The 24,808-nt window shown below is 45.8% G+C and overlaps 1 protein-coding gene across 7 annotated transcripts in view; it reads right to left on the bottom strand.

Annotated features, from left to right (window-relative positions):
* The window catches only part of Lama3 (laminin, alpha 3), a 249,597-nt gene that overhangs the window by 96,089 nt on the left and 128,700 nt on the right, over positions 1-24,808 (bottom strand). For 5 of the 7 annotated variants that reach the window (XR_003952502.1, XR_385977.4, XM_006525685.4 and 2 more), the window contains exons 22-32: positions 24,690-24,787; positions 24,087-24,240; positions 21,404-21,564; positions 18,565-18,673; positions 16,975-17,072; positions 14,608-14,743; positions 9,472-9,598; positions 9,250-9,389; positions 7,055-7,170; positions 5,828-6,039; positions 4,778-4,982 (exon numbers count right to left, since the gene is read on the bottom strand). Coding sequence is in view for 4 of the 7 variants with exons in the window: in XM_006525685.4 (XP_006525748.1) it covers positions 4,778-4,982; positions 5,828-6,039; positions 7,055-7,170; positions 9,250-9,389; positions 9,472-9,598; positions 14,608-14,743; positions 16,975-17,072; positions 18,565-18,673; positions 21,404-21,564; positions 24,087-24,240; positions 24,690-24,787 (1,556 nt within the window). In the remaining 3 variants the exon portion in view is untranslated. Of the gene's footprint in view, positions 1-4,777; positions 4,983-5,827; positions 6,040-7,054; positions 7,171-8,202; positions 9,202-9,249; positions 9,390-9,471; positions 9,599-14,607; positions 14,744-16,974; positions 17,073-18,564; positions 18,674-21,403; positions 21,565-24,086; positions 24,241-24,689; positions 24,788-24,808 lie in introns of those variants that run through there. The other 2 variants (XM_006525687.4, XM_030250349.1) reach the window with 2 other exon arrangements.

The following is a 24,808-nucleotide window of genomic DNA, read 5'->3' as shown; positions in this document are numbered from 1 at the left end:
AGTCACGCAGACAATGTCCTAAGCTTCTGGCATTCTGGCTAGACTCCACCTCCACAGTTACCTGACTATAGCCAGGTATGCTCCTCCCCACAGTTACCTGATAGCCCAGCCCACTATAAAGGAGCTGCTTGGTCCCTCCTCGTTCTCTTTAAGCTTTCACCTTTCTTATTCTCATCTCTAGCCCTCCTTCTCTCTCTCCCTCCCCACCCCCCACTCCACGTGGCCATGACCAGTCTCCTGCTTTCTACCTTCTCTCTTTCCCCCTCTAAAACCATAGACTGTCTCTGATCAAGGCCCGTTGTGCTCTTTTTCCTAACGAGCCGCATCTAACCTCCCACCAGAAGGCCTTTCTGCACTCCAGCCACAAACCAGACCAAGGACTCTGGTCCGCTTTGGAACCACCCAGCACCCTATCCTCCTACCCTCTCCTCCCTTTGGACCCGGAGCTCAGTGTTGCCCTGGCGGCCCCCATTCTGTTCTCGGCTCCTCTGTGTATCCAGTGTGGGATACTGGAGGCTGGGAACCTGGTGCCTAGGACTGCCCCTTGTCCAACCCCCCCACCCCCCACCCCTGAGGAGCTCAGATTCTGTGGCTTTCCACAGCCAGATACCCACTAGGGGCACATGGAAAGCGTGGGGCGGTCCTTCCACGTCAGCCCGCCCAGAGCACCGGAACTCTGGCGGGACGTGGGTTCTCTCCCACTCCCCTTTTTCCCCCACACCCACGGCCCCACGTGTATAAATACATATATATTTATACACACACTCATATACATAGATGCTCTGTGGGTTAGAGGGTCCCTATTTTATGGATAAATGAAGGCCAGAGAGGAGGAGGAGTTTGCTCAAGGCCACCCACACAGTAAGTGGCAGAGGCAGGACAACCTGCTGTAAACTCAGCCTGCACTATTCCTCACTAAGGGCTGGGGATGGGGAAATAGCCTGAGACAGATCATTCCAGGGATGAGAGAAAGATGCCACAGGTCGCAAAGGACCCTACCTTCCCTGGTGACAATATTGCCTGGTGCCCCCTATTACTCAATTAGCCATCAAAGGAATTGCCTTCCCAAGTTGCTAGCCCTGTCTGGAAGCCCTTTTGTCCCAAGTCTTTTCTGGGATTTTATTCCTGCATCATACATGGCTGGTCACAATGAGGGGCAGCTGAGATGGACATCATTCCAGCAGACTTCTCTGAAAAAGACTGGAAAAAGCACATGGGACACCTGGACATCATGGTGGAAGGACATCTGTGGTGGAGGGTCATCTCCTTAATCCATCCCAGCATGGCAGTTTCTAAAAGCAGAATCCTGGCTGCCTGTATCTACTACAGATTGACAGACATTTTTCTGAGGATATTTTTAATCCTTTGGAGCACTTCAAGAGCCAAATAGTATTCATTTCCCATTACTTAAAGCAGGTGAAAACTTGTTTCTCTTGCTATCCCATTTCATTAAATCTATACATCTGCTGCTTTATACGGCTACAAAAAAAAAAAATCCCCCCAAAAAAACCAAAACAAAAACCAGAACTGTATCCAAATAGCACACTGTCAGAACTGCAGTCTATCAGGGTTGCCCAAAATATTGGGCTGAGGTTGATACAACAATCAAACAATCAAAGATTGAGCAACAAAATAAGTTTAAATTTAGAAGGAAAGTCAAAGATGATTTTGCCAAATTCCATTTCATACACTGGGAACTGGAACTCAGGAAGGTGGAGAGACCTGTTCCATGTCTTCTAGGTATAATGTGATAATATATCTATCATCTATGATAGACTCTATGATAAAAATAGGTTGAAAATTCAGTTTTGGGCTTTTAATAAGTTATTCCTAAATTCACTAAAATTACAGCACTATTTGTAATAGAATAAAAATTGAGCATTGTGGATGGTTACAATTATTTACTAACTCATTTTAAAATAGATTAATATCTGAAATGGTTTGACTTAGTGGAAAGGGCAGAATATGGTCTGTCGGCAGCAAATGCAGTGTAAATGCTAACTCTTAAATGCTGTAATCTGCGGTAGCTTGCAGGGGGTCCCAGGGAGCCTTGTATTGCCGAGAAAGGATGTGTTTTTCTTTTCGCTGCAAACACCAGCAATCACCAACTCGTTTTTCTTGCTTGGGTTTTAGGTATTGTTAAACATAGTCCTCCTTGCTGCCAGGTTTTACACAGAAATTATTCACGAGAGTGGGGAGAAGACTCAGTGGGTAAAGTGCCTGTCACATAAGCATGAAATCCTTGCTCCTAAGTTCAGAAATTTCTAGTCAGTTAAATTATCCTGGCTGGGAGTGGGTTGTTAAAATTTCTCAGGATATTTTCCTAAAATACTGTGGCACACCCATCTATCATCTCTGCTCCTTTAACTGCTTTTAAGTTTTTCAAATTCCTCTTCCCACACTGTGTCAGCAGTACTGGGAAACTCCGAGGTTCTCCTGACCAACAGTTAGGGTTTAAGTGAGTGTTCTGGCTTTTCTCCGTCTGAACGTTGGATCTCAGTTCCTAAGCTTCCTATGATCAAGCCCAGACATCCCGAAGAGGCCCATGCCTAATTATTGACTCAAGCAGGACTCACGATTGTGGTTTCAAAGCGTTAGGATAGCTCATGACTCGTTTTTCTTTCAACTTCCTTACAAGATCTCCCCACCCAAAGGAGCTGGCAGGCGCCAGGCAGCGGCTAAAGGTGTGGTGAAGGGCTCTTTCTTGGAGAGTGAACCACTGGTGTAATGGCGAGCTAAACTGTGTTTGCCAAAGGTGCATCCAGGTGTTCTGACTCTAACCCCCAGTTCCAGCCATGGACTGTTATCTGAAAATAATTCTTTGTAGATAAGATGGAGAGATCCTAGAGTTTGCTGGATGTTGAGCTGGCCTGCTTGCTGTCCTTATAGCAAACAAAGAAGAGATAAACAGAGAGGCGAGCGCCTTGTGGAGAGAGACGTAAGAGGAAAATGGCATGCGGTAATGGGACAGAGATTGCTGATGTGACCACCAGCCAAGGAATGCTCGCAGCCCCAGGAGTGAAGCAGAGGGCATAAACCAGGTTCTTCCTCACGGCTTCCCCTTGGACTCAGATTTCTGCCAATTTAACTGAGAGTAAATCACTGTTGTTGTCCCCTGTCAGAGCAGCCACAGGATTGTGACATATCTGCCCTCAAGCTGGGGTCTCTGAGGCCTGTCCTATCCCAGACCCCAATCCATACACAATGTATGAGGGTGAGAGGGCTGGACTGTATGTTTTCTGTTTAAATCAGTACTTAACATATAAAGTCACAGAGGGTTTCTTATGGCTATTTCCATATGTAATTATACTTTGGAAGATTCCCTCCCCAGGCCAGTCTTAGCCCCCTTATCAATCCCTGCCCACTCCTGCCCTCCCTCTGCAGGGATTGCCTTCTGCTGCCATTCGTGTGTTCTGCTGTTCTCCCTACTCCTCTCTCTGAATGCCTTGCTTCCCATCTTATGCCACCCCAGTTCCATGACCTGTCTCTCTCACATAAACATCACAAGCTAGGATCGACATATGAAAGGGAACGTGCAGTTTGTCTGTCTGAGCCTGGGTCACCTCATGTAATATTGTCTTTTCCAGCTCTGTCCATTTACATGCAAATGTTATGATCTCATTTTTCTTTATGGCTGAATAAAATTCTAGTGTATATGTAGCAGCTTTTCGGTCCATCCGTCTATGCAGACATCCAGGCTGACACTGTTTCCTTGCGGCTCGTGTGCCTTCTGCATAAGCCTGGCTATACACTGGGTGCACTCATTTTCCTGCTATAAAACCCCAATTGAACTTCTCCCAGCCTTTTCTTGGGGTCTGAATCCTAGTCTTTCCCCCTGTAGCTATTTTCCAGCTCTGATGAAATTAAACTTGCCACCTGGGAACAGGTGACACCAGTCTTCACTCTCTAGTGGGAGCCTAGCTTGCTCAACCAAACCCTTCAGCAATATTCCAGGAGAACGTTGTCCTTCTGGTGGTTGACTGTCAAACTGACAGTCCCCAGGGGTCACCAAGGAGACCTAGGCATGTGGAGCATAGGCTATAGTTAAATGAGGTGTAAACCCCCTACTCCCAAGCACTGAATAGAAAGGGAGAAAGCAGGTCCAGCACTGGCAGTCACCGATCCCTGCTTCCTGGCTAAGATGTGTGGGATCAGCCTCTTCAGGATCCATCCACCCTGCCTTCCCTGGCATAATGAACAGTGTCCCCAAACTGAGAACCCCTTCCTCTTTTTACTCACCTTTGCCAGGGCATTTTAACAAATAACTAATTCAGCCACTATTTCTTGGCTATTGTGCACTGGACCATAGTGGTTGGTTCCTGAAGATGGCCAACTCTGCCTGTTTCCCTACTCCCAACAAATCCTGCTTTGGAGGCCTGTGATGTGTGTGTTTTTGTCCACTTGACCTAGTCTAGAATCACCTGGGAAGGGAGTCAAGAGGGATTGTCTAAATTATGCTGAGAGACCCTTTCCAGATGACTCTACATCTGGAAGCAATCAAAGCCAACCATCAAGACAGTGAGGCATGGCGCGCACACAGCACAATCCTGTTGCGACAGCATGCTGGCATACATGAGCAAGGCTGCGTCTGCCTGGCTGCCCTGAGTCGGCATGGACCAACCAACCTGCCCAGCAAAATCTCTTCTTGCTGGGAAGCTCCGTCCCGAAGCCAGCACAGTGCACAGGTAGGAAGAGAAGAATGACAAGGACTCCTACGTGCAGATGGCACCTGATCGTTCCATGACAGGACCTGGCACACTCGTGCATCATAGCTCACCTGCACTGCCCGCTGTCCCTGTCACACTCAGAGACGGCCGCCTCAATGGTGCCCTTCCTGGAGCAGTTGCAGACGTCACAGCCAGCCACAGGGTGAAAGTTGAAGGAATTCATCTCACAGACCTCACACTGAGGCCTGACTGTGTGGGGTGGGCAGAGACACTTCCCTGTCACCTCTTCACAAAGGCGTCTGCCACAATTACAAGCTGCCAAGGCATAAAGAGACACTGGGTGAGAGAGTTGGACTGCACAAACCATGGGGACTTCCATAAGTTCCCAAGACGTCTGGGGAATTGTTTTTCTTTCCCTTGCCATTGCCCATGGTGATCTGAACTGCTCATAGCAAGTGAGAGACAGCTGGGGTAACTGCCTCCAGGTTACACACGCCATGAACCAACCAGGCTGCTACCTCCCCGCTCCCGATCTATCCTGATCATCAGAAGGCTCTAGAAGGCATGAAGTAGTGACTGTTCAAGACATTCTGAAGCAGCCCCCACCTTCCAGAGCTCTCGGGTCCAGGGTCAGCACATTGTGCAGGAGTGAGATTGTTTTTGTTTATTCAAAGACTGGTCCCTTTGCGGTGCTCTGTCTGCACACCTGTGTCACTCACTGCCATTTACATCATGGGCAAACCCAGGGTATCAGGTCACAGGGTGATTCTTAAGTAAAAAATGCAAGGGTTTCTAAGTTAGTGAGTAATACGTCCTATCTAAACTGAGGCTTCATGGGGCCACACAACCTGGAAGTGCTTCTGCTAGGAATGAGCTGCTCACATGCAACACATATACACTCACCTTTATGTTTATGTTTATATTTATATTCATAGCCTAGAGCCTGGCTGCTCAGAGTATAGACATATACATGAGATAGCCTGGGCATTTATTAGAAGGGCAGAGTTTTAGGCCCAGACTAGATCTCTTGAATCAGAACCTTACCGTAAGCCCCCAAGGGTGCATCTAAAAATCAGTGGTGTTTGAGAAGTCGTGCCGTGCACAAGCATCGTGCCCTGGGGACAGGAGGAGGCTTCAGAAACTCAGCAGTGCTCACTTACGCTTGCAGTATGGGAATCCATAGTAGCCTGTCGCACAGCGGCTGCACTGCCTCCCGATGACATTGGGCCGGCAAGGGCACTGCCCACCCTCAGGACTACAGTGGTGGCCGGCAGTCCCAGCAGGGTCGCACTCACAGGGTATGGCACCGTTATGGTAAAAGGCTACCAGGGACCTTGCAGAATTCTTACAGAATCCAGAGGCTGCCTGGGGACTGTGGGAACAAAACAACTCATGGTGATTATGTGGGGTGTGTCCATCCCCAGCTTCCCTTTTCTACTAGTTCCACCTGGTAGCATCTTTTGGGGTAACACTGATCACTAAGCTTTAGAAGAAGTGAAAAATAACCCCATTGTAAATTCAGCCAGTGACAGCCACCCTTCCCCCAACATCTGCCCCGGGAGAGGATATCGCAGGAGTGGCTAGTGGGAACTTGGGTGATGGAAGAGCTACAGGATAAACTGTGTAGTGTATGAGTTACAGCTTGTGGGAAGACAGTGAGGACAAGACGGGATGTTATCTCAACCTCATGACTGCCTGACCAATTGGGTCCTAGTCTGTTTCACAGATAAGGCAGCTGAGGTGCCGTAGCTGTTGGGTGGCATTCCTGAGGATGAGGAGCAAGGCGTGAACAAAAAGTCATTTATCCCACAGTGGCTTGGCTCTGGGGCCCTGGCTTTTGCTGTCACTGTACAAGAAGAGTTGGTCTGTCTTCAGGGCTTCTGCAGCTCCTGGCTGATTGCAGAAGCATCTAAGGCCCTGGGTTCCACAGCAGAGCTTGCATTGGGCTTAGCATGCTCTTAGCACTCAGGGATAAGAGAAGACAGGGCACAGAAGGGACAGTCCCCACTAGAGAGGTGAGTGGAAATCTGGGCTATGTCCTTGTCAGTGGAAGACACTCTGTGTGGCATCTTTAAGACATGCATCAGAAAGAGCAAAGGGCAAGAGAGTCTCCTAACTGGTCGCTAATCCCAAGGTGAGCGCAGACCTCTGCTCGTTCTGGGTTGAGTGTGGTCACCTTGTCCAGATGGTACATGGTAAGGTCTCTTATAGAGTGGCAGGCACAGAGGAAGGACATCATCTTCCTGAGACTGCAGACTGCTACATCCCTAGCTGGTGAGAGGAGGGTAGACTCCAGGCCAGTCTCTCTCCAGACCTCACTCTGGCTGGGAATGTGAGCACAGCCCATGCATGCCAGAGCCAGAGCCCTCCAACAAAATGACACTTACTCAATATAAAAGCTGTCTCCTCCACAACTGCTGATGAACTCGGAGGACTTGTCCACTGTTGTTTTGTGAAGAATTTGGTAGTCGTAATTCTCTGCAGGTACCACTAGAACCCGGACCTAAGAGGAAGCCATCGGCCTGTGTTTAGATTTACAGCAGGCATGCTTGTGACCAGCCAATCAGAAGAGAGAACCACATCCTTTCCTGTTTATTCAAACGCCAAGAAGATGGGACTTATGAAGGAACTGTAGCCGCAAACCCGAGGAAGGCTAAAGGAGGCGGGGCTAAAGGCTAGACTGGCATCGCATCACTAGGAAACAGTGAGCACAGTTGGCTCTTGGAGCGCCTGCTTCAAGGAATAAGGAAGAGCAGTGTCAAGCAGCAGTTGATTCAAGGTACCTTGAGCATGGCCTGTTAGGGGTGACTGGGTCTCTGGTTCTTCAGGGATCATTGCTTTGTTTTGTTTGTTTGTTTGTTTGTTTCCCCTTCGAGACAGCATTCCTCTATGTAGCCCTGGCTGTCCTGGAACTTACTCTGTAGACCAAGCTGGCCTTGAACTCAGAAATCTGCCTGCCTCTGCCTCCCAAGGGCTGGGATTAAAGGCGTGCGCCACCACTGCCTGGCCACTTTGTATTTTTAGAGGTAAGCAAACTGAAGCTGCAGAGCCAGCAGGGAATCTAATGTCATAGCTTGCCTCTGAAGCTTATTTAGTACTTGTGCTTTAAATGAGAATGATATTTGAACACATGATCACTGGTGGGTAGCACTAGTTGGGAAGGATTAGGAGGTGTGGCCTTATGGGAGGATGTATATCATTGAAAATAGGCTTTGAGAGCCCAGCTTGTGTGCACACTCCCCCACTCCATCTTCCTGTTTCCTGATTATGGTTTATGATGTAAGCTTTCAGCTCCAGCCACCATCCCTGCTGGCTCCCTCCATGATGGGTGCTTATCCTGTGGAAACCAGAAGCCCAAATAAACCCTTCCTTCTATACATTACCCTAGTCATAGTGTATTCATCATAGCAACAGATAAGTAATGCAGTATATCATACTGAATAAAGGTGGCACGATCCAGTGCCACACTGTATGTGTCAAGCTATGACACCCGCAAACCCTGTAGGAAGAGGTCATGCCTTTGACAACTGCTTACCAGCTTGTAGCTCTCCTGTGACCCACAAACATCTGCCGGGCACCATGTGTCAGGTGGTGTTCTAGGCACACAGGTATAAAATGAATACCTTATGCTCTGGAATGATAGCATCCTCAGAGAGAGGAGGAGTCATAAGCACAGCACTGGAGGACCACAGAGCAAAATCCAGTAAATTCTTGCTGGTTCTCTAGACATCCTTAAGGAACCAGTGAACAAACTCTAAGCCAAGCTCACTGGTCAACAGAATTTGACAAAAGGTAGCATTAGATTCTAGAAAAGAGCACAAGAAAACCTGTTGGCATTGCCAAAAATGGCATATCTATGAGCTTTTGAATGATGATTGCAGTCAGAGAAAGGAAGAGGGACGCATGGACAGCAGGAGACATGGATGGACAATGACTTAGCAGCAGTTAGGAAGGGCCATGGATTTGAGAGCAAAGTACATGAACAGGAATGAGGCAGATGGACCAGGGAGAGGCAGAAAAAAAACAGAACAAGGCACCTGGACCACAGTGAAACAAGTTCAATACAATAAGCAGCATGAGGGACCCCAGAAGCAGGTCAGGCAGAGTAAGGGGAACTCCTGGAGTTCAGGCAAGATCCAGGGTGAATTCAGAGGCATGGCTGCTGCTCCCACAAATCAGAGAACAGCCTTAAGGGGCATGGATGCTGTCCATGGATAAATGACACAGAGGTCTCAGAGTGTAACCTGGGGTACAGCTCATATAGACACTGAGTTAAGGAAAATCACGAATGGGGCACAGGAGAGAGTGACAGAAAGCAGTGAGGACAGTAAAAGCTTCAGAGAGGGACCAATAGGGGCAAGAAGTAAGCAGAGGCTAGGGATGGGCGGGCACTTACACTAGTGTCCCTATCCTCCTGGCTTTGATTGTCATATGGTTTAATCTTTATGGGTTTGTAAAGAACAAAAACTTCCCTGCAAACCAACTTTTCCATAAATAGGGTTAATTCCTTAAAGAAAGTATTGCCAGGAGCCTAACCCACAATGGCTGACCAAGGAGCAACTGAAGGTCAAGCAGAACTCACCAATGTTAAGGACTTTCCATCTGGAATCTTCACTGTCACAGCTACCTCTGCTTCAGAGATGTCAAACTCCACTTGGCCATCAGAGATCACCTGGTCCCGGCAGCCAAGTAAGTGGGGACAGAAGGAGGCAAGGAAGGAACCTGGGGAGGGAGAGGCGCTGTCACACAGTTGCATGGATGGTATGGCTCATGCCCTGGATGGAGCCTGCTCATGGTTGCTCACCTGACCACTGTCTTCCTCCATTCACAATCACCTCAGTGGGAAACCCTGGGTGCTCTGCTTGATAAAAATGGATGACAAAGACGTGTCGGCCCAGGTGTGGTATGAGTCCTTTCAGGGTCACTTGACTCTAGGAAGGAAAAAGAGGGGAGAAGAAAAAAACCCCAAACTGAAAAGCATTGAATAATTAGGACATGGGATGTTGCTATAGTTGGTTCCACCAAAGCTCACTGTTGGCCCCAGGCTGCATTCAGTACCTCAGCACCATCAGCCACATTATCACCACCATCAAATGTGACATGCATCATACCCTCCAAAAGGTCCCCACGGTCACAGCACTGTCACCTGTCCCTCCGTCCATCTCTCTCAGTCTCTCTCTCTGTGTCTCTCTTTCTGTATCTCTCTCTGTCTCTCTCTTTCTCTCTGTCTCTCTCTTTCTTTCACAGAAGTAGTCTTTCACTCCCACTGTCCAATAAATTTCTTGCATGAGATTTGTTGCATGGTATGATCTTTTCAGCATATTTTTGCTGTGACCCACCAAAGCACTGTGCTACATAAACTCCAACATTGATGTCTGTGACTTGATAGGATATCCTGGTGCCTGCACGCTCTCAACTTGGGGGTCTGAGTGAGAGGTCCAAAAACCTACTTAGTAATGACATTTTTTCTGTTTCCCAGGAAAATGAACAAGGTTCCTTAAGGGAGCCACAAACAATGGGTCATTAATCAATAACAGTCCTGACATTGGGCCAAAAAGGAGGGTAAGCCATACTTTGTGAATTGCTTGCCTCCTCCTAGGAACTGCCTGCTAAAGTCCCTCAGCTTCTTGGAACCCTCTAGGTGTTCTCCCTCCCTCCCTCCCTCCCTCCCTCTCTCTCCCTCCCTCCCTCCCTCCAAGGATTCAAATATATATACACTTTTATTTTTTAACAACAGCTTGGCCCTCAGTACAGCTCAATGGTAAAAATTGGGACACTTGATTTCCAAGTTTTCTCAGATTGTAACAACTTTTGCCACCACAGGAACAAATGATCTCAAAGTCTCTTATCTCTAAGGTTCTACTTTCCACTCTTAAAAACCATTTGTTTTTATAGTTTCTGTGGTTTGCTTTCAGAAAAATCTTGTGGGCTTATGCTATAAACTCTGTCATGATGTGTAAATTCATTGGGTATGGTTTAAAATTTATAGTCTGTAACAAAAGTTGACTTTATACTTTTAACAAAGATTTATAAATAATAATCTATATAAAAGTCTTATACTTAACAATCTATATATAGGTACAACTCTAGTTTAGTGAGAGAGAGAGAGAGAGAGAGAGAGAGAGAGAGAGAGAGAGAGAGAATGAGTTAATTCCAACTATATGAGTCGATTTCTATATGGCAATGAAATTTAAAGGATATAAAGATCTGTTTCAGGTTAAGGAAAGCTGACTTAGAGATTTACACCCTAACACTTATGTCTTTGCTAACTGTTTCAACACTAAGATGCTAGAAAATTAAGATAAGTAACAATATATGCTTGATAAAAAAGGTATACTGTGGAGAGCTCTTGGGGTCACTTCTAGAAAGTTGGCAGGAGTTTGACATTGGGCCAGGGCACTGAATGAAGTAAGCCAAGGCAGGAATTTGACTTAGGACGAGGACAGGGAAGTAGGCTCAGATGTCTTGGTCATCCTGATAAGCCCTAGAAACAGTGATCATGGGACTTTGTTTATTGCCTTGTTTATTCCTTGACTCTTTGTGTTTATTGTCTTGTTTGATCCTTAACCTGGGACTGACCTTATTATTTGCATGCACATAAAATGGTATAAAAGCAGACCCGCCTCAGCCTCAGAACAGGTTTCATGGACACTTTTTACCATTCCTTCATGTAAAGACCTCACGTCACAGTGCCTGCTCTCAGTGGTCAACCTTCTGGCTACCATAGTAACTGACTGGATAGAAAAAAGGCATAAACTTTAGGTAAGGTCTGAGGATGTGAAAGCTTAAGTCGTGGGGATCTAAGAAAATGTTTTAGGGTCTAAGAAGACATTTTAAGATGGCTAAAAGATATAAGAAAGTGATTTAAGGTATAAAAACATGAAAAATGTTCTAGGTATCTTTTCCTCTCTATGCTATTATTATACTAAGACTTCAAAAATTCAGAGTTATAACATTAATGCCAGTGGCGTTCTGATAAGCTATTAATCTAGCTGTGGTAAGCACAGAGTAGTATTACCATAATCACAGGCTCAAGATTTTAAACTTCCTTGTCTTCTAAATAGAGACTTAAAGTGCTTCCCATTGTGCTAACAACATCTGTCCCATCTATATACACACGGTCTTCTGGATAGAGGAAAGAGTGTTCATGCTTTTAACCCAAAATCATTTTGGGTCCCCAGATTTCTACTATGGATCCAAAGGCAGGAGTCTACTGCCTTTGCTGCAATGTGCAAAATGCACTGAAAAGTACAGGCTACAAACAGTGATGGTGCTAACATATCTAAAATATCTCTTTTTGTAAACTTAAAACTGTCTAGTAAGCTTCAAGGAATCAACTTGAATTTGTCTCTCAATGGGTCAAATGGACTCCAGATAATTCTACTCTGTTTATCCCTGAGGGTGGGGTCTCCCCACGACCACGCCCCTTTCCCTGGTCTGAGGACACCCCTCCCTCAATGACCAGGACCATGGGCCTAAAAGTTTCAAATGTACACCTAAGAATAAATTCCCTCCTAACTCTATCTTCTGCCCCTAATATATATCTGCCATCAACCTGCCAGCTCTTAGTTTTCCCTCAAAATCTGCATCCTGAATAGCTTCAAACTGGCTAGCCCCAGGTTGACCACTCTCCCAAACTGCTCCAACTGCTGCCTACATGTCCCTAGCCCCAGTCAGTCCTGCAAAGCTGTGACAGAGAGTGAAATGGCTGCCTCTTCAGGACTCGGCTGGCATCCCACTTTTCTTGGGTCCCCAAAGATGTTGATGACCCCAGACAGAAGGAAGTAGTCTAAAGATCACAGATGCCTCCTTCCTGCTTCAACATCACCCCCCAATGTCCTCTCCTGTTATAATAAACAAAAGGGAGGCATGTTAGCCCTGGCCTGCCTTCAGTGACTCAGCACCAGGGGTTATGTCATCACCAGCTGCTAAATATGCTATGCATACCCTTTAAAAGGTCCCAGCCACCATGGCTCACTCTGTCTCCAGATCTCTCTCTCTTCCTCTCTCTCTCTTTCTCTTTCTCTCTCTCTCTCTCTCTCTCTCTCTCTCTCTCTCTCTCTCTCTCTCTCTCTGCGCGCGTGTGTGTGTGCGCGCTCCTTGTCTCTCACTCTTTGCCTCTCTCTGTGTCTGTCTGTCTCTATGGGTGTCTCTGTCTCTCGTTCAGAAACAGCCTTTCATTCTCTCCCAATTAATCTCTTGGTGTTGACGGGCAGGGCTTAATGGAAGCAGTTATATTATGAGCCAGAGCCTTCATAAACAGATTACAAATCTTGCAGGAGTGAATTCTTCCTTCCCAGGGTGGGGTCAGTTACTAGGGAGTGGGTTGTTAGGAAGCCTCAGATGCCTTTGCCCCTCTTCTCTTGAACAAGTGACCAATTGGTACTGCAACACAAACTCCTACCATGTGGCACCTTCACCATTGCTATGATATGCAGAGAGGCCCTTGCTAGAGATGGCTACCTGGTCTTCTATTTTCCAGCATCCAGAACCAGGATCTAAGTAAACATCTTCTCTTTATAAATTACCCAGCCTCTGGTTTCCTCCCCAATGCAGCTGCAGGCTGAGCCTGCCCCCCTCCCTGCTGCCCTGACTTATAGCCAGATTCTCCTCAGGGCCTTCCTGACTGCTAGTGTGCAGCTAGGTCCCATGCTGCAGGACTTACACACCAAAGACTCTAAGAGAGTCTAAGACCATACCTCCACCCCCTACCCCCGGCTCTTTTTTACCCTTTAAGGCTTTATCATGCTGACCATGGTGTGCTGTTAACTTAAGGGTCTGCCCTCTTCCCTTCTGGACCCCCAGCTATGCTATCCAGGATGGCCATCTCTCCTGAGGAAGGTCTTCCTCCAGGCTGCAGGCTTGCTCTCCCATCTCAAGCTAGGAGGCTGGAGCTGTCCTAATAAAACTCCTCTGCTGTTGCAGTCACCCAGCTGCCTTCTCAGGAACCTTTTTATTTATAGCAGTTACCACACTGTTTACCTCACACCTGGGCGAGCTAGTAAGGAAACCCAGAGTCTACACCCTTGGTGTGGGTGGAAAGTTCAGGCCACACAAGCTCCAGCCCCGGGGAAGGGAGCCTCATTCTGGGCTGCACCCTTCTCCCACTCTGCCCTCCCCCAGAGCAATAGAATCCGGAGCTACACTCTGTCTCCTGAGTGACTATGCCCTTCTCTTTTAACTCAAAAACTGCAGAAACCATAGCACTGAACAGCTGGGAAAGTCTATCATCTTTCAGACAATTTGTCACACTTATTTGTATACTGGGGTGGGGGCCATGAGTACCATGGAATGCATGTGGAGGTCAGAGGACAACTTTGGGGGATCTGTTTCCTCCTTTTCGAACACCCCAGGACCATCATCATCAGCCATCAGAATGTTCAGCAAGTGGGTTTTTTTCCATTTGGGGTTTTTTTGTAACCTTGGTCTTGAAGGTTTAAAAAAATTCTATCCATCTTTTGATGGAGAACTGCAAATTGGAAAACCAACTTTTTAACATAGACAAAGCCAGGGCTTCATTTCAGTTTTCCTCAGTTGTCCTCAACTCCGAGATCTCCTACGGGAATGTCTGGTCCCAAGAAATCCCCTTTCCTAAAGTCTGGAATTTAGATAAAAGCCAATGTTCTCTGGGGGCCATGAAAAATTTCAGAGTGGCCATGTGGAAGGAGACAGGGAGGGTGAGAGTAGTCACAGTCAGAACTACCCAGGCTCCTACTCTGCTCAGTGACCCACAGCCAAGAGTGCAAGTTCCCAAATTGGGGGTGGGGGGAGGAGAGACAGTGGGTAAAAAACACAGATGACTAGTCCCATTCCATAGCCTGGTATGAAGAAGATTTGGGGCAGGGCCTGAAAATGCACATCCCAAGCAAGTCCCAGGGGGATATGGGTGCTGCCCACTGGGGGGGGGGTATCACACTCTTACATTAGGGTGCATTCCTACCTGTGGTGCCTTCAGAGTAACTCCATCTGCAGGAGAGGAAGGCTCATGAGGTAGGGCAGAGAAAAGGCCCCTACTTGTAGCATCCAAAATTGAGGCTGTTGGAGGAGTTTCATGGGCCAGGGAGACACAGGAAGCACTGAAAAACGGAACATTTTAAAATATGATTATATCCTCATAACAAAAACAAAACCCTGCATAGTATCCATGGGCAAAGAAACATTGAACACACATCACGTGTCAAAGGAATCCCACCAAGGAACCGGAGGAGCCTAGAGATTGTCATACAACAGTACCAGTACAGACTGCTGGGCAAGCACACTCCAGGTACCTGTTCAACTCAGCTACTTAAGACAGAAAGAAAGTCTTTAATGTAAGGCAGGCAAAATAGAAAACTATTCACACTTTCTTCCCAAAAATATTAATTAATAAAATGATATCAATGTAAAAAAAATGATTCCTCCCTCTGTTCAAATGCTGATGTGAGAGGAGAGAAACAAATGTGTGGCCTTTCTTTGTTTCACAACTAAAATGGCAGCGTGCTGGGGTTCCACCATCCTGACCATGCAGTGTGCTGGGACTCCACAGCCCTGACCATGCAGTGTGCTGGGGTTCCACAGCCCTGACCATGCAGTGTGCTGGGGTTCCACAGCCCTAAAAGTTTTCACGAATGAACCTTTTAATTATTTTTGGAGCTACAGCAAAACAATACCCCTAGAAGCCCCAAATAAGCCCTAATTAGCTAGTGCTGATACCATAGCTCCAAGGTGGATCATTATTTTTGTGGTTTTTCAAATGGAGAGCCTAGACACAATGATTAAAGGATTGGAATAAAGTGAGCTGTCAGGGCAGAACTTGGCAGACCTGCCCTCAAGGACCAAGCATAACCATGTCCCTGGCTGTGTTTGTGTCTGTGTCATAATATATATTACAGAAGTATGGAAAGCTGACAGCTAGGAAGAGTTACCTAGCTGGGTAACTCTTCTTTTCCTTAAAATTAAAAAAAACATGACTTGAGTGTATATGCATCTGTGCACATGAGTGCGTGTATACATGTCTGTAAAGGTTTGAATGTTTGTATGTATGAGCAGAAGCAAGAAGAGGATGCAAGGTGTCCTTTTCTATCTTGTCTGTGTTTGAGGCAGGGTCTCCCCCTGACTTGGGGGCTTATGCCTTTTTGGGTGGGCTGGAAGCCAGCAAGCCCTAGCAATCCTCCTGTTGATGCACACCTCAGAGCTGGGTTTGCAGATGTGTGCAGGATGCCCATTCCAGCTAGTTACATGGATGTACATCTCCGGTTGCCATGGTTGCACAGCCAGCTCTCTTCACTGCTGAGCCAACTCTCCAGCCTGTGGCTCTTCTATTTTTACTATCCCATATTAAACACCAGTGTCTTGCCTTACGTTGCAGTTAAGCAGATGTTGAATACCCCAAATCCCAAACCACACGTGCTCCAAAATCTGAAACTGTAGGGGAATGGGGACTGTGGAACCCCAGCACACTGCATGGTCAGGACTGTGGAACCCCAGCACACTGCATGGTCAGGACTGTGGAACCCCAGCATACTGTGCTGTACATGGTCAGGACTATAGAACCCCAGCACACTACACAGTCAGGACGGTGGAACCCCAGCACACTGTGCATGGTTAGGCTGTGGAACCCCAGCACACTACACAGTCAGGACGGTGGAACCCCAGCACACTACATGGTCAGGGCTGTGGAACCCCAACACACTGCATGGTCAGGGCTGTGGAACCCCAACACACTGCATGGTTAGGACTGTGGAACCCCAGCACACTACATGGTCAGGGCTGTGGAACCCCAGCACACTGCATGGCCAGGGCTGTGGAACCCCAGCACACTGCATGGTTAGGCTGTGGAACCCCAACACACTGCATGGTTAGGACTGTGGAACCCCAGCACACTACATGGCCAGGGCTGTGGAACCCCAGCACACTGCATGGCCAGGGCTGTGGAACCCCAGCACACTGCATGGTTAGAACTGTGGAATCCCAGTACACTGTGCATGGTTGGGACTGTGGAACCCCAGCACCAAGTAGAAAATTCCACTGGTGACCTCGTGTGATCGATCATAATCCAAAAAGAAGCATACCAGATGTAATGTATAAATTATCTATACGTGATACTTTAAAAAAGCTGCATGTGATATATAATCCATTTCATGTTCAGACTTGGGTCTTATCCCCAAGATATCTTATTATATATTTACAAATGCTCTCAAATTCAAAACAGTTAAGTTTCCAAACATTTCAGAGAAGAGATCCCCAAACTGCATAAAGTTTTAGCCTTATGTATATGATGGCAGTATTGTTCAGAGTATTGATAAGGAAGAAGAGAGGGAAACATTACCTTGGATTAGCATGCTGCCTGTAGCTGGCAATGCAGTGGACTTGAGGTCTCAAATATTCAGTTGAGAATTCTTCAGCTGGTATAATACAAATGTGATACTGTCAAGAAAATAAGTAAAAACACACAACAATTATTGGTAAAACTAATGGCCGTTCCAAACTCTTTTTTAAAAAGTGAAAAACTCATCCAGAAAATTTATATTACATAAAAGGAATAAAACTGCAGGGTGGCAAACATGTAGAACCTCCACGGGCAGCAAACCCCTTTCCTTATTGTACAGGATCGCTGACTACATTATTGTTGGAATATTTTCCCAAACAAAGAACAGAGTCAGAGGAGCCTGTTCAGTGGGTTTCGGTGCCTTTTTTCCTCTGTGACATGGGGCTACTACTGCTCAAGGCTGGTATCTGAAATGCTTCAGGAGGAAGAGCCTGGGTTCAAAGACGTGGCGTCATCTGGAGAAGCACCCTTCTTAGTAAAGGATGGCTCAGACCTCGGCCCACACCAACCCTGAAGGATTTGTTCTACAGCTAGCTTTGGGGCCACTGAAGAAACTCAGCCATTAAAGTGTCTTTTATTGCATTTGAAGTCAAACTATGTAATCAGCTTGGTGACAAAGTGGATTTGTAGTAACAAAAACAAAAATGTATGGACCATCACTGGGACTCCAGGCATCTATAGGACAGAGGTGGACAATATTCCTACTCCATGGAGCCTCCATCCTAGTTAGCCTGACTTTCAGTGACCTTGGGATATTTGTCAAAGGGCAAATCCACACTTAAACTGAGTCCCAGGATAATTTCCAAAAATGAAGAGGTTAGATTTGTGAAGGAAAACCATTATTTCATAGCAATCATTTTTAAAGTTTTATTTCAAACTATTACTTAAGTTTGAAGTGTTTTACTTACTCCTGTTAGGTTAGGCACAATATTTAAAGCACACTCCCCCTGGCATTCCCCAGAGTTTGATGCATGCTTACTGCCAGCAGTAACAGGATGCTGTGTCACACTTAGGCAATCTTAAGTCCCCTGAGATAGTTATGTAAATCTTAACAATCCCTTCCTAGGCAGATCCCACTGCTCTTAGTAGTCAAGCTCCACTGTCACATGGGTAGGTATGAATGCCATTTATCTGTCACAGTTGGCATTTAAATTTTAAGAATATATACCTAATGAGTTGGGAAAACCCATATTGAAATATAGAGTACTGTTATATAACCAGTTATAAAGTTTAAATAAAGCACTCCAAGAACTATATAGAATAGTAAAATGGACAGAAATTAAATTATGTTCAGTGTCAATTCTGTACCTAGACATAATAACAATAAAGTAGAAAATATAATGGTAAAAGGCACTTCATTTACAATAGTGATAAATGAAAGTTAATAAAATATCTTTTTTTTTTTGGTAGGATGCCTTCATATTTGATGGCTGAACTTTATGAGGTGACATGAAGGAGGCTCAGGATGAGAACTGTCAAAGTTGAATTTATAGATACAATGCAATTGCAGCCCAAATTTTGAAAAGCTTTTGAGAAATACAGATGACAGAAGAAGGCTTTGAAAGTTCAGTGGGCTAGATGAAGGCATACCAAAAGGAAATGGGCCATGTGCGCCTTGAGCTGAATGTCTGCATCTGCCAACAGCTCATGTACAGCCGTGCGACTCAGGCTGTCAATCACCACACTCCTGCACGGGATGCTGCAAAGGGAACAGAGTTGTCTTAGCCTGACACTGGCGTCTCCCTTGCTGTGCACCTGGCTGCTGGTCTGCTTTCCCTCTTTATAACTGGGCGAACCAGAGTCGATTTTCCTGCATGAGAAGTCGAGGGGGTGCAGCCTACTATGGTTTGAATGATCCCCCAAATTCATTCTGGAATGTTCTCACCACTGTGATCTTTTAAAAGTGGCTAGAGAGTGGCGGTTCAATCTCTTAGAAGTTTACCAACGTTCATTGGACCATTCATAATTCAGATTGCCCAGCTATGACCATCCCATGCCCATCAGTAGGCACAGCTGGCTTTACTAACATGGGGGAAGGACAAGCCAGACTGACTGTCTGCAAGGCCAAGTCTGAGTCTGTTTTCTTCCTCAGTCCCTTCTAAGAACTTCTACCTCTGGTCCCCACCTTCCATTCCATCGAGTGAGAGACAAATTTGAAACCATTCTTAAAAAGTCAGAGTTTTGCCCCATGGAGTCTGGCTCTGGTGGGAAAGCATGCTTAAGCTTAGGAAGCAGGCTGATGCCATTTCCCCTGGATACATATGAACTGGAGCGGGAAGTGGATGAAGACAACATGGCCATCCCTAATGCACACCTGACGTCATTGAGTCAAGGAGATTTAGGTACTGACTAAAAGAAGATAAAATATGCAAAGAATCGAACACAGATTGGGTAGATATATAGGAACTTGGCAGTCAACACGCAAGTACAGCTGAAGCCGTCCTGGACTGAAGTGCTACCCTGGGATTCACTTGCGTTTAGTTTTATCATCATCCTTTTAAAAGTTCTTTCTAAGAAGCAGATGGCCATTGGTTTAGTCATTAAGGATCACCTCGCTGTGGCAAAAAGGGTTGATTTGTCTATCACTGCATTATTATTCTGAAAAGTAGTGTTCTAAATGATGTCACTATTTTGCTGAGAGGTTGTCTTTCTAACAAAGTGGTTAGAAATCATGTGAGACATGCAGGAGTATGGTCAAACATCAGCAGGAGACAGTGCAATGCCGAGCAGGCCTTTCACTTAACATAGGCCTTTATAGGGAATAATTCCTGTGTTTTAGATTCCCACGCTATAGTCAGTTCCCTTTCACTTGACCCCTGTGACAACTGAAGCATTAAAAAAAAAGGAAAGACCTTGGCCAAGTAAAAATATACAATGGGACTTTCCTGGGAGTGGCTTAGTATGAAGTAGGCAATCGTCTAATATGATGCTGTCCTAGAATTCTAATGACGGGTTTGCTAAACATGCTTAGTTGTTGTCATGTGCTAAAGATTCTAGAACATCACCCAATGTCCCCCAGTGCTAATCATAAAACCTGCATGGCGTCCTGTAAGGGCCCTTTCTTTCTTTGGCTTTGTAATCCTTCTGCCATGCCAGGGAGGATGGCGCATGGCTATAACCCTAGCAGCCTGGACGTTGAAGCAGGAAGATCATGGATTTAAAACCACACTGGGTTGCATAACAAGCCCCTATCTTCCCAAAATATAAACTATCCCCAACCTGGAGCTTTTCTGAGGTCATCTAGAGTCACCAGAATAACTATGAATATTCTTCTGTCCCCTAGCCAACTTCTCTTAGATTGTGAGAAATGAGAGTCAAGACTGTGAGCTGAAAGATGCAAGAAGTTTAAAAGTTGAAGTGGAAGGTGAGCTCAGATGGATAGAGGTTGAAGGCCTGTGGCCGACGCACCCAGGACTCCAGCACACAGGGCCTACCCATTGGGGCAAACACTTTACAGTGATACTGATGCCAACTGTACATGAAATTCATATTTTCAGATAGTGATAGATGGTTCTGAGAAACTACCCTAGGATCACTGTATGCCCTTAATGTTCATATACAGAGCTGAGGACACAGGCCTAGTGGGAAAGTGCTCCCATGCACTAGTGGGAGAGTGCTCAGCATGCACATGGCACTGGGTTTGATCCTCAACACCATACACAAATCCAAATATGACTCATTGTTTGTGATCTTTGTTCCAGTAACAAAGTCCTCAGAGATGGCTTTTTAGGATCGTTAGGAGCACAGCTAATTCAGCAGGCATTTGATCAGGCCCCACAACAGTGCCCATGGTACAATGCTAAAATCTACTCTTTGCACACCTTTTTAAAATTTTTCACATCCAGGAAGGTGGTCGGCTACTTCAAATTATCTTGTGTTTGATCAGAGCAACATAAAAGCCAGGTTAACAAAACGTTGAAGGCTGTGACTAAGAACTGGTGTGTTTACTGTAGCTTTCTTCTACCTGCTGTATCAAGGGCTACAACTTCTGGTGTCATTAATTTTACATTTTAGTCTCCTCTACAAATATCCTTTGTGCTGATTCTTTAATTAAAGAATGCTCTTGAACTATTATGCAAAGAAAATCATTTCTAGTAAGCCCTTGGCAATTAGCACTCTTGGGCAAAAAGTTCATTAGGGTGAATCTAAAAGTTTCTGCTATTGTTTTTTGCACACAGCAATCACCAATCACTAATTTGTTGGGTTCTAAAGGGGGGGGCGTGCAGGGAGAGGTGCACCTGTTACATAATTTCACAATGCTGCCACCCACAGAGAGGCTCCCAATACCAGGCTGGGGATAATGTTGGACCTTACAACTAGCTGCCTGCTAGTTTTCAAAGGCTGCGTCAAAAGTCCAGTGTACGAATCCCCCAAGTTCCAGGCAGACTTCCCTGGTGGAGGAATTTGGGGTTGTGGGGTGATTAGCTACCTGTACTTGCAGCTGTATATGTTCACCTGGCCTGCCAAGGCAGACCCTGAGCTCTTCAGATTCACGTCCACCACAAAAAGCTGCTCCACCTCCGTGGCATACTCCAGCAGGACCACGTAGTGGCCAACCTGTGGGACCCGCAGACGAAGCTGCAGTTCTACCTGCCAGAGAGGACAAGTAGACAGGTGGTCATCCAGACACGCAATGCGCTGGACATGTGTACAGACACAATGGTAAAAACAGAGGTGACACCTGGAGTGCTGTCACATGTCTGCAGAGTAAAACATGGTCCTCTTGAGAGAATGCAGAGGAAGAAATAGATGCTCCGTTAAAATCCTAAGTCCATAGAAATGTTGCATGACCATTTGTCTGGAACATCAGAGGGTGTTTTGCATTTTTATTTTCTAAGTCTCCCAATGCTATGTCTGAGGACTTCAGCTCCACGCAGGGGTCCTTCTACTGCTTGATTAAGGTAACAAAAATTCCCAAACTTGAAGCAAAAAGGGAGCACAACAGACAGCAAGGGAGTGGAACCTGCCTGGGGGCTTCTTACCTGTTACTTCAGGAGAGAAATGGCAAGCTATCCAAATACAATCACATAAAAGCAGCGCACACTCCCTTCTGTCCCAGAAGGATGGCGCTTGGCTTTTAGACTTTCAAGCCCCTTTCTATGGGCGATATACGTGCTTCCCCCTTTGACATTTAAGAAGAACTATAATGAGTCAGAAGTCAGGGGTACTTTAGGCTGTAACGACAGAGATCCTAGGGTGCACAGAGCTGGACATGTTCGCTCTCAGGTCCTTTCTGGGGAAGTGGGACTTGAGCTTTTGTTAATCATGAGGCAGGAGCTGTGGTCCCAACTCAAGCTGACATTAGCTGTGTGTTCTCGTATCTGTGTGTCCTGACATTAGCTGTGTGTCCTCATATCTGTGTGTCCTGACATTAGCTGTGTGTCCTCGTAGCTGTGTCCTGATCAGTTTTCCTTTCAATAGTTATGAGGGTTAAATGGATGTGCAGCAAGTCTTTTCGCAGTGACAAAATAATCTATGATCTGAGTTGTTCCCTGAACATGTGTGATTGTTGAGGCCCTGAGGTACATCTGAGAGATAAATTATACTTACGTTTAGTTAACATAAACTTATATGTTTCTCAGGGGCTGGTTCACCTCATTTGGACTTCCCTGTTGTCTTATAAATAACAACACATAAACAACACGTAGATATATGTTCTTTCTCACATGTTACATCTATGTACATGTGAGTATACACTTACACATATGTGTATGTGTGTGTGTATGTGCATATGCAGTATGGACAGAAAATGTGGTAAAGTTAATTATAGAATGAAGTAGAGCGAAGAATGTGCAGTTTTTCATTATATTTAATCGTGTTTACTTATATTGTTTTACTTGGTACAATCAAAAATCTAACAAAATAAAATGAAATGAAAAATCTACCTAAGAAGTAATCTTAGTACCTTTAAAATGTTAGGACATCATTTACAAAATGTGTATATGTTGTGGATAGCCCTGGGGCTAATTATACTTGATATTAATTCCATTCTCCTATGAGTGGCTATGAATAAGGAATGAGTCAGCATTCAGGTGATTTCCTGTAAACCTGCTTCCCACCTTAATTTGTAAAATAAGGGAGAGCTGATGATTGGGCAGATCAAAGAGAAGGTGGAGAGGAAGTTGGGAGAGAGAAGAAGGAGAAAATGGAAGAGGGAGAGGATGCAGAGGAGGAAGAGGAAGAAGAAAAGCTGAGCAGAAGCACATGGCCTGGAGAAACTGCAACTTCTAAGGGGTCTCATAGATGTGGAAGATGGTAGAGTAGTGGTAGATCTGCCCAATCTAGGCGCACAGCATGTACTCATATTAACTGTGTTGTGTTTTCATTGCTGGGGCATAATTAGGTTGGAGAGTTTTACGGCAACATATATATCTAAAGATTTCAGAAGAATTTGAGCCATAGATATTTTAACTTCACACACTTTACCCCCAAAGAAATATTTTCTTCAAAAGATCAAAATAGATAATATTAATGAAAGTAAAGAGTGGAAACGGGTGGGGGCTACCGTTCAGTGTCTTCATTCTGGAGTGTTATGATGTGTGTTCTCATTGTTGATAAAGTACACAGTGTGTTACCAATATACTCTTAGGTTGGCTGATGTGGCTCAGAGAACTCCAGGAGGAGACACAACGTCCCAGCATGTACCAACACGTCCTCCAAGCCTTAAGGCAGATGCCTCGGGTTGGAGCAGTTCCAGGTTCCAAGCTCCACAGATTCAGCTGCTACAAAGTGCTTAGCCCACAGGGCTTGTCAGGGAGGAACTGCTGTGTCCTTATAAGGTAACCAACAGAGCTACTGAAGACCTGTAAGACTGAGTCTTGTCCATCTTTAAAGAAAGAATTTGCTGGGAGTCAGGTAAACTAAACAGCCCTGTGATGGATGTACTATGGTTGTTGCTACATCTAAAGGTACTCAAAGAAAACCTCAACACAGCTCAGTGTGGAGGGTAACTCAGCCCCAGGTCAAATCAGAGAAGTTAGCACCTGTCGATCACTACCCCTGAGAAACACTTCTGGCTCTTGAGGATTTGAGAAGCAACCTTTGCTAAGCATTCAGAAGACACAAATGGAGAGGCAGCAACCGTTTTAACGGGAAGTAAAAGGTTGTCCCACCTCTCTCCCGCTGAGGTCCACCATGGCTGGGTGTGTGGGTGTGGGCTGCCTCATTGCCAAGGGTCTCAGCTCTCCATCCAGCAGGAAGTGTCTGGCCTCACAAGCCAGGGTACAGGAGAATGCAGTCAGTGGTAAATGCTGGTAAAGCAAACAGCTTCAAGGACAACAAAAGACAGTTGTTATCACATGAGCATGATATAGCTCCCTACAAGGACTCAGCGATCCCAGTCACTAGACGTCCTTTCAACAAAGTCTTAGGAAACGGACATCACAGGCATTGAGCAGTAAGTTCCCCACACCACAAAGGGAAGAAACAAAGGTCTGAGAACATGCATTCTTTTTTAAGCTCTTCCCTCATCAGATGCATGGCTTCGAGATGACTTTGGGGTATGTAGCAGCATCCCCACATGCACGAACTGTCATGCAGTGTGCTTGGGGATTCTTACTCAAATAAGGCTCAGAACAAACAAATCACAACGAACCTATCAATGGGCTTTCCTGTAACTGTTGGGATTGTAAGGCCCACCATCTGAGCCTTCATACTCAAGGCTCCTTCAGAGGTGTCTGATGGCATTGAGGCTGCACCCTCCTCCCCATACTAACTTGTCCTGGGGAGATCCTGTGTGGGCACATGGCTCTGTGACTGGCACTTGCAGGGTGAATGCTTCATAGTAGTCCCTGGGAAGCAGCACCAGGTAGTCCTAGCAAATGGAGACCACAGG

This window comes from Mus musculus, chromosome 18 (genome assembly GCF_000001635.26).
Source record: "Mus musculus strain C57BL/6J chromosome 18, GRCm38.p6 C57BL/6J".
NCBI lineage: Eukaryota > Metazoa > Chordata > Mammalia > Rodentia > Muridae > Mus > Mus musculus.
This window is presented reverse-complemented; position numbering and strand designations above follow the sequence as displayed.